Source organism: Neofelis nebulosa, chromosome 10 (assembly GCF_028018385.1).
Source record: "Neofelis nebulosa isolate mNeoNeb1 chromosome 10, mNeoNeb1.pri, whole genome shotgun sequence".
NCBI lineage: Eukaryota > Metazoa > Chordata > Mammalia > Carnivora > Felidae > Neofelis > Neofelis nebulosa.
The window spans coordinates 110,460,308-110,470,113 of record NC_080791.1 but is presented as its reverse complement, the minus strand read 5'-3'; the positions used below and the strand labels follow the sequence as shown (position 1 = coordinate 110,470,113).

At 64.2% G+C, this 9,806-nt stretch overlaps 1 protein-coding gene across 1 annotated transcript; it reads left to right on the top strand.

Annotated features, from left to right (window-relative positions):
• Positions 1-538: 538 nt before the first annotated feature.
• On the top strand, positions 539-8,274 carry LOC131488266 (aldehyde dehydrogenase family 3 member B2-like). Its single transcript, XM_058689856.1, is given in 11 exon segments — positions 539-756; positions 4,113-4,275; positions 5,075-5,185; positions 5,399-5,456; positions 5,459-5,518; positions 5,670-5,755; positions 5,875-5,956; positions 6,168-6,554; positions 6,871-7,037; positions 7,616-7,715; positions 7,988-8,274. Coding segments are annotated over 11 exon segments (1,458 nt in total). The 5' UTR covers positions 539-697; the 3' UTR covers positions 8,173-8,274.
• The last annotated feature ends 1,532 nt before the right edge of the window (positions 8,275-9,806 follow it).

Sequence of the window (9,806 nt, the reverse complement as noted above, 5' to 3'; positions counted from 1 at the left end):
CTTGGTCTAATCTTCCCGTGTGATCCTCTCAAGGACCATGACAAGCACTCTTGCGACCTGGAGAGGCTCAGAGAGGTTAAGTAACTTACCCAGGGTCCCACAGTGAATAAGAGAGTAAGTGAACAAAAGAATGAGGTAACCACCCGCAGCTCTACAGGCGTCCCTCTCACCCCCAGTCCAGGCTCTCTCTGCCCACAGCCCCTTCCTCTGCCCTGAGGATGCCAGTCAGACACATTAGGAGAGGGGAAATAAAGGGGCTCAACGGCATGAGGTTGGGGGGTGTGTGCAGGGACCTGGGTGGGCCATAAAACCCTGCTGGCTGAGGGCTTCCTGGAGGAGGCAGCATTTCCCACCAGGGTCCCACTGATCTTTTCATCCTAAAGCCCCCCTGGGGGATTTGTCTCCTCACGCAACTCCCTGCCAGCCCCTGCCAGCACACTCAGAGTGGCCCGGAGTTGCCAGACCTGTTCTCTAAACAAATGCAGCCAACTCCCAGCCCAGCCTGGGGAGGGGTGTAGGTCTATGAATTAAGAGGCAGCTTCTGCTAGGTCTTCCCCACAGCCGCTCCACTGCGGGGCTTGGGCACAGGAGTCTGGTCGAAGCCGACAGGCTGCTGGGGCTCCTGGGAGGATTGGCAGACGGCAGAAGCAGGGGTGAGACTGGGCCGAGGAGCAGAATCAGCACACCTGGAGGCAGAATGTCAGGCAAAGAGGGCAAAGGTGCAGCGAAGGATCCAGGGTCGGAGCCCACACTGGGGTACGTGGGGCCCTGCGGTCGGGAGCCCGCAGCGCGAGGGAGTGAAATGTGGGGCCACAGGGCCAGGGGTCGGGAGCGGGCTCAGCTCAGGCAGGTGTCACTGCCCTGCTCCGGCTGTGCCTTCGGACTGGATCTCACTCCCCCCCCCCCCCCACCCCTCCGGGACAGGCAGGCTCCCGGGAACACCCTCGGAGGGGCCTGTGCTGGTCTGGCCCCGGGGGGGTGGGGGGGGGGTGGGGGGGTGGGGACAGATCCCATCCTTCCCGGAGGAGCTCCCAGCCTGGGGGAGGAGGCAGCATGTGGACAGACTGGGACCAGCCAGGTGTCACCGGGGCTGGGATGGGGATGCCTGGGGAGTCGGGAGACGAAAAGCGGGGAGCTCCTTGGGAGGCGAGGCCAGAGCTGTCTTTGATATAGGGTTGTAAAAGCGACGCTTACTGACATTTCTTTCTGCTTCTGGAAGTATCGCAAGCTGACTACGGAACATCTGCGAGAGGCGGAGAGATGCTAGGAAGTCAATAAAAAAGCCCAGGGTGCACCTTGGTGCAGGGTCTCGGTGCCGGTGGGGTGAGGGGCTAGGGCCACACAGACTGGGACCGAGGCCGCCACACAGCAGCCTCGAGGAGGGCAAATCGGGTCGCCTCTCGGAGCCCCGGTTTCCTCATCCTTCCAACGGGGCAGTAACGAAACCCGCGAGGCTCAAAAGAGACGTCGCACACCAAGCACTCAGCTCCGGGGCACCGGCTGTGTTCCCCATGTAGCCTGTGTTCTGTGACGTGCCCACTGGCCGCGGGATAAATTGCAGGGCCCTGCCCAGCTGTGTCTTGTTTCTCAAACCCCGGGCACACGCGCGTCCCTCGGCCCAGAACGCGTGCCCCCCGAGAGCCCCTGCCCCTGCCCCTTCCCCGCTGCAGCTGGCTCCCGGTGGTGGGGTCTGTCGCCGGCCTCTTGGAGCCTATGGCACACCCTTTCACGCTGGGGAATTGTTTTCAGTGTCACCGTTCTGTGTTTGATTTTTTTTAATGTTCATTTTTGAGAGAGAGAGAGAGAGAGACGGAGAGCGCGAGCAAGGGAGGGGCAGAGAGAGAAGGGGAGACCCAGAACCCGAAGCAGGCTCCAGGCTCCGAGCTGTCAGCACAGAGCCCGATGCAGGTGTTCGAACTCACAAACCGTGAGAGCAAGATCTGGGCCACCGACTGGGGCCACCCAGGCGCCCCTGTTCTTCTGTGTTTAGACTGTGAGGTCCCGAAGGGCCGACAGTCACCTACATGGCCCGGGCCCGGCCAAAGCCTCCCTGACAAGCAGCCGGGAGTTTCTTGTCAGCCACCCCTGAGGCCTTGCCCCCCTGCAGCAGGGAAGGCACGGCAGGGAGGCACCTTGGATGAGGAGCAGGAACCAGCTGGTCAGCTCCAGCCCCACCCCTGGCCTTGCTGCTGACCTCACCCCCCACCCAGCTGTCTGTTTCCTCACTTACTGGGCAACAGTGGGGATGGGGCTGGGGATCTGGCCACCCATAAGCTGAGTCTGAGATTGTCCCCAGGCACCCCAGGTGTGCACAATGGGGACACAGACAATGACGGCTGAGAAAGGCAGGGAGCCCCTGCCCTGCCTGCCTCACCTGGAAAAGGTATGATGGGCTGGGGCCAGGATCTTGGGATGGACATCAGGACACCCAGGTGCCATAACTCGTCCCAGACTCCTCCGCTCTGGGCCTCGATTCAGGGCTGAGGCTTTTGACCCTAGAGAGGTACTAGGGAGCCATGGACAAAGTTAGAGCAGGGCTGATAGGACCAGGAGCTGTTTGAACCCCAGGCAGGGAAAGCTGGGTGAGGGAGGGTGATGCTGGCATTCCAGGCAGAGCTCTGGGACTGAGGGTGGGCAGTGCCGTGGTCCACTCAGGCCTCGCTCCTCCGGGAAGTGCTCAGAAGGAAATGGGGCTCTGCTGTCTGGGGCAGCGGTCTAGGTGGGACACAGTCCCCCCCCCCCACCGGGCCTGGCTGTGGGAGGGCATGACCGGGGCCCCCTTCCAGCCCGTGACAAGAACAAGTCTTTACTGAGCAATTACTGTGGTCTGTATCTTCTGGACCCTGTGGTCCGGAGCCCCTGTCCCCACGGAAGGGAGTGGACAGTGCTGGGAGTGACGGCCTCACCGCCAGGGGGAGGGAGGCATCTGCAGACCGCCTGGGAGTATGTGCAGCATCTGTTCCCGTCGCCCCGAATTCCCCCGCTGGGACAACCCACTGAGCTGGGCAGTAGCTGCTTTCCTTGTGTTATGGCTTCCGAGAATAGTAACCACGGCCGCCGACGTGCGCTGAGGGCTGCACGGCCAGGCCTGTGCTGTGTGCTCCACAGAGGCGGGCTGTTCCCACTTCCCAGTTGAGGAGACTGAGGCTCGGAGAGAAGGAGTGACCGGCCTGAGGCCCTGGGAGTGGTGGAGGCACGGACGGGGCCGCCGGCCTGCAGGTGCCCAGGGGAGAGGCTGAGCCCCATCTCCTCCACGGCCGACGCGCTGAAGTCCTGGGCTCTGGCCTGCGAGATGCGGCTGAGGACAGAGGACAGCCCAAGACCACACGGACAGACAGACAGACACACAGATGTACACACAGACACACACAGGCACACAGAGAGACAGAAATATGCACCCGGACAGACAGACACAGAAAGACATGGAGGCACACAGGTAGCCTCTGGGTTGGGGTGCTCAGAACCCCCTTTTGCTCTAGGTCTAGGGAATGCACCCCCTCTGCTGCGCTCCTGCTCCCTGGCCCACCGCAACCCCCCCCCCTCAGCCCTGCGGGTGTTCCCTTGGGCGGTCTGGCTACGGCCCAGAAGGATTCGAGGCCCCAGGCTGTCTCAGCTCTGCCAACCTGGCCCTCCGCCTCTGCCTTTCCGAGCATGCTCGCCCACCAGAATGTTCCTCTGCTCCTTGCGCTGAGACCCTCCTTCCAGGACCACCTCCCCAGAGCAGACACGGGGCCCTCCTTCCGCTGCGGGCACCTGTGGATGGCACCCCCGGCCTTGCTTTCCCCGTGAGCCACTGCAAGCATTCTGTTAAGAACCCTCGGAGTCCCTGCTCTAGGCCCAAGGGGGCCCTCCGTGTCATCCGTTGAATCCCTGCTTCTCAGTTTTGCTTGCGGCCTGGTGCCAGGGCTGGAGGGGACCCAGGCGCGAGTGTGGGTGGGGCACACACATTGGAGGCGCGCGGGGGCAGCCCGGGCCCTCTGGGGCTACACGTGTGTCCCTGCGGGAGTGTCCCGAGCCCTGGTGGCTGCGGCCAGGGCCGGGGGGGGGGGGGGGGCGGGGGGACTGACCGTGAGGGTGGGGGAGCCCCGGCCCACGCCGCCCCCTCCCTGCAGGATGGACCCCTTCGCGGACACGCTGAGGCGGCTGCGGGAGGCCTTCAGCGCAGGGCGGACGCGGCCGGCCGAGTTCCGGGCGGCGCAGCTCAGGGGCCTGGGCCGCTTCCTGCAGGAACACAAGCAGCTCCTGCAGGAGGCGCTGGCGCAGGACCTGCACAAGGTGAGGGGGGGGCGGGGAAGGGGTGAGGGGGCAGGGCCGGGGGAGCAGGGGTGGGGGGGCAAGGATGGGAAGGGGGGGCGGGGCTGGGGGGCAAGGATGGGAAGGGGGCAGGGCCGGGGGAGCAGGGACGGGGGGGCAAGGATGGGAAGGGGGGCGGGGCTGGGGGGGCAAGGATGGGAAGGGGGGGCGGGGCCGGGGGAGCAGGGACAGGGGGCAAGGATGGGAAGGGGGCGGGGCTGGGGGGCAAAGATGGGAAGGGGGGCGAGGCTGGGGGGCAAGGATGGGAAGGGGGGGCAGGGCCGGGGGAGCAGGGACGGGGGGCAAGGATGGGAAGGGGGAGCAGGGACGGGGGGCAAGGATGGGAAGGGGGGCGGGGCTGGGGGAGCAGGGACGGGGGGGGGGGGGCAAGGATGGGAAGGGGGGCGGGGCGGGGGGGGGGCAAGGCTGGCTGTGCCCCCCACTCGTTCCTGTTTGTTGCACAGACCCTTCCCGGGCGTGCAGTGTGGGATAGGCGCTCTACGACATTAACTCACCCAAACCTGTGGGGCGTGGTCCCCATGGGGAAACTGAGGTGCATGGGGGTGAAGACACCTGCCCAAACTCCCACACCCGGGAAGCGGCAGAGCGGGAGCTGGAGCCCGGGCCACCTGTCCTGGGGTCCACGCTGCTCACCGCTCACCGTGCCGTTCCTCGGGAACTATCTCCACATCCCGGGGTGAGGATTCCTGGGGACCCCACGCCCTAGATCCCCTCCCCGCCCTGCCCCAGGCCCGATCCCTGAGTTCCACCTCCACGGCAGGCAGCTTTCGAGGCAGACATATCCGAGCTCATCATGTGCCAGAACGAGGTCGACCTCGCGCTCAAGAACCTGCCCACCTGGATGAAGGACGAGCCTGTGGCCAAGAACCTGGTGAGCCAGCTGGCCCGGTCAGGGGCAGTGCCCGGAGGCAGTTCCAGCACAGGCCTCTCCCCCACCCTCGTCCCACGGCGAGCCACTGATGCTCTCGGGACCTCTGTGTCTTCATGAGGACTCCGTTGACAGGCACCTCGGGGACACTGGGGGTGGCTTTGGGGTGCCTCCCCCCCGAAGCGCCTCACTATGCCCCCCACCCCTGCACTCCAGCTCACGCAGATGGGCTCTGCCTTCATCCGGAAGGAGCCCTTCGGCCTGGCACTCATCATCAGCCCTGGAACTATCCCGTGAACCTGACCCTGGTGCCCCTGGTGGGTGCCCTCGCCGCAGGTGAGGAGAGCGTCCTGAGCCCCCTCCCCACCCAGCCCAATAGCCCTTCCCTAAGAGGGCCCCCGGCCTCTGGCCTGTTCCCTGCATCTCTGCCCTGGGTGGCTGTCGGGGCCCTGGCCTCTCCCCACGTCTTCCACCTCCGTCCCTGCAGGGAACTGTGTGGTGCTGAAGCCGTCAGAAATAAGCAAGAGCACAGAGAAGGTCCTGGCTGAGGTCCTGCCCCAGTACCTGGACCAGGTGAGGGTGGCCCCCCCACATCAGCACCCGGTGGCCCACCCCCCGCCTCTGTCAGCTGGGAGGGGTCCAGCCGTCCCCAGGGCTGCAGTATCTCCTGAGCCGCCTGTCCCGCCCTACAGAGCTGCTTCGCCGTGGTGCTGGGCGGGCCCCAGGAGACAGGGCGGCTGCTGGAGCACAAGTTCGACTACATCTTCTTCACGGGTGAGGGTGGTCTCAACCAGTGTCCCGGGGGGAAGGCTGCGGAGGGAGGAGGTGGTGGCCAGGAGGGGGAGCAGCCCAGATGGCGATCAGCCCCTGGGCCTTGGAAGGTGGAATCTGGGGGCAGCAAGGCCTGGGGCACCTGCCAGCCGACAAGGTACAAATGGGCCAGGAGAGGGGGGGCCTGGACCCTCGTCAACTCCCGTGTCCCCAGGGAGCCCTCGGGTGGGCAGGATCGTCATGTCTGCCGCCGCCAAGCACCTGACGCCCGTCACGCTGGAGCTGGGGGGCAAGAACCCCTGCTACGTGGACGACGACTGTGACCCCCAGACCGTGGCCAACCGCCTGGCCTGGTTCCGCTACTTCAACACCGGCCAGACCTGCGTGGCCCCCGACTACGTCCTGTGCAGCCCTGACACGCAGGAGCGGCTGCTGCCCGCCCTGCAGAGCGCCATCACCCGCTTCTACGGCGAGGACCCCCGGAGCTCCCCGAACCTGGGCCGCATCATCAGCGACAAGCACTTCCAGCGGCTCCGAGGCCTGCTGGGCTGTGGCCGCGTGGCCATTGGCGGCCAGAGCGACGAGAGCGAGCGCTACATCGGTGAGCCTGCCGTCCTGCCACCACCCCCGTGGGAAGGCCCGTCCATGATGCGGGTCCTGCCTGGGCCGTGAGTCTGGGCCGCGAGGCTCCCACCTGGGCCCCGAGGCTCCCATGGCTGCACTGGCCGTGCCCAGCCTGGACCCCGGCTCTGGGAAGACCGCTGGGAGACGCGGGCGCTCCGCCTCAGCCCCGGCCAGGCTGGAGAACCCCTCACGGTCCTTCCTGGGGGCCGTGGGGACACTGTCTTCCCCAGAAGGTCCCTGAGCCCTGCCCGAGGCCCCCCTCCCCAGGGCTGAGCCGCCCCCTGTGCCCGCAGCCCCCACGGTGCTGGTGGACGTGGAGGAGACGGAACCCGTGATGCAGGAGGAGATCTTCGGACCCATCCTGCCCATCGTGAACGTGAGGAGCCTGGACGAGGCCATCGACTTCATCAACCGTCGGGAGAAGCCCCTGGCCCTGTACGCCTTCTCCAACAACAAACAGGTGGGGGCTCGGGTGGGGCTGGGACAAGAAAGGGGTTTAAAAAAGGTGCAGACTGGTGACCTCCCCCCATCACAGCCCACCCTGGGAGGGTTAGGGCAGCACCACTTGGCCAACGGTTCCCTGCACAAGGCTCCTGGCAGGGAGGGCTTGGGCAGGGCCAAAAACCTGCCAGATGCGTGGCTGACCAGCCGTCTGCCCTGGCCGGGTTAGCCTCCAGCTAGACGATGGGGTGCCTTTTTCTATCTGGCCTGCTCAGAGAGCCCCTTCTTCCTAAAGTGCACGAAGGCTCTGTGTGGGCAAGCAGAGGCCCTGAAGGGGGAACGGGGCAGAGCTCCGGGGGACCTGACAGGCAGAGGGACATGCCTGCCAGTGCATGGCTGGTGCTTCCTACCCTTCCTGTCGCCCCTCACTGTCACGGGCTCCCTCCATGTGGAAGGGGCTCAGAGGCTCAGAGGGGAGATGTCTCAGCAGAGGACGGGAATAAAGGGGGCTCCTCTGCTCCCAGTGGAATGGTTGAGGGCCCGAGCCCTCTTCCCGGATCACAAGCCCACCACCGGCCGCCCCCCTCCTCCCCCCAGGTAGTGAACCAGATACTGGATCGGACCAGCAGCGGGAGTTTCGGAGGCAATGAGGGCTTCACCTACCTGACTCTGACGTCCCTGCCGCTGGGGGGAGTCGGTGAGCCCTGCCCTCCTCTACCCTCCAGCCCCCACTCCCAGGGAAGCCCGGGTTGGTACTCCGATCCCCGGAAGGCCCAGTTTCACCTTCACTCTCTTGCTCCTGGCCCTGGGTCTCTCAAGGCCTCAGTTTCCCTATCCGCACAATGGCTTTTTGAGTGGCTCAGCTTTCCCTGAGCTCCTTGCCAGCTCTGGGCTCCCACTTGGGCAGGAGACTGCTGCTGAGGCTGGGTGGGCTGCCGGCCTCAGCCCCTCCCCTCCACGCCCACGCAGGGAACAGCGGGATGGGAAGATATCACGGCAAGTTCTCCTTCGACACCTTCTCCCACCACCGCGCCTGTCTGCTCTCCCACCCCGGCCTGGAGAAGCTCAATGAAATCCGCTACCCTCCCTACACTAACAGCAAAGAGCAGCTGGTCAGCTGGGCCTTGGGATCCCAAAGCTGCACCCTTCTGTGAACACCCTGTGCCCCTCCAGTGCCCTACCCCCACGATCCCTCTGTCCTGCCGCTGCCTAGGTGTTCAGTGTGGGGCTTGGAAGGAGGGGATCCTGTCCAGGAGTGCAAAGATCGTCTTCCTGGGCCTTTGTCTCAACAGACCCCCGGCTGGGCAGGACCTCTGGGCCTTTGGTCCGGCTGTTTTCAGGGCCAAAGTCCTTGCCTGTGGTCTCCTGATTCAGCTTGGCTATGCCTGGTGATGGAATTCTTGTGGTTAGAAAGGACTCCCTTGTATCAGATCTATAATTAGGCCCCCCAAATACAGAGCGATTTCTAACAGCGCCACTCACACCTGGTCTGGGGAGCTGACATAATCTGATCTTGAGCCCGGACCTGGCTAGTTGCCGAATTCACCCTAAAGGGTGTCACTGGCAAGGACTCTGATGCTGTGGGTAGGTGGAATCAACAGGAAAGAGTACAAGGGGTGATTAGTCACGTCTGCTCTAGGCACAGGAGGGGGTGTGCACATTCCGGACATCTCTATCATCCGGCCACAGACTCCCAGGAGGAGATCGTGGTCGGCAGAGTCTAAACCTAGCCACTCCATCCGACATATGGGGAAACTGAGGTCTAGAGACAGCAGGGGGCCGAACCGAGTTTATACAGGAAAGCAGGGCAGAGCTGAATGATGGCGGGTTTCTGGAGAAATTTGGAGGGGAGGCATCAGTAAACAGAATATATCTAGTGCATCGTGACCTGCCTCTTACTCTTCCCCAAATCCTCATCCTGGGAGTTCACTTCCAACCCCCCCCCACTCTTCATGGGGCTCCTCACCCCTCAGAGCCATGGGCAGACTGGGGGTGTGGCCTCCGGTTGAGGGAAAAGGAGGAGGATGGCCGTCTTGCACACCACGATCTCTGAAACGTGGCCCCCCGGTGACCATCTAGTCAATGAGGGCATCTATCCATGGTGTTCAGATTCTCTAGTCCCCTGATGATGGCAGCCTGGTCTGCACGGTGACGGGGGACAGCTTGGCTTAGGCCACACGCCGTGTCCACACATATTTAGAAGCCTCGCCCAGAGGAAGGGACTGATACAATCAAGTTGCTGGTCCCTCCACGGCCGGGAGCTCCGGTGGGTGGCCCCAGCTTCTTTCGCAATTGTCTTGGGTATTGTTTAGAACACACAGGAAGTGCAATTACGTCACTGACCGAGTCACTGTACTCGGAGGGCAGTCCGGCCTCCTTGGCAAGATGCCATCCTGCTGGGGCACTGGGGTGGCCCCGCTCTCTACGCACCCGATCTAGTCAGTATCTCGGGCTCGGGCTCCAGCGAGGGCATCAGCTTCCCAACTGCCCGGGGTTGTGCCATGTGAACGGAGATGAAAACCGGGGAGGGAGGAGTGTCTCAGGCTCTTGCAGGTGAATCCGAAGGTCTTTCCACATCCGCTGCCCCCACAGAGGCGTGGCCACGAGCTTCCACCCCTCAGCTTCCCCTGCTCAGAGCTGCCAGGTTAATCCCTTTAAAACAGCCCAGCTGTCGTTGCCAAGGGTTAAAGGCCACGGCTCGCAATCACTGGCCAGATGACTTAGAGCTCGGCCCGCTGGTTGCTGCACTGGCCGCCGTGCGAGAGGCCATACCCGGACTATGCCAGGT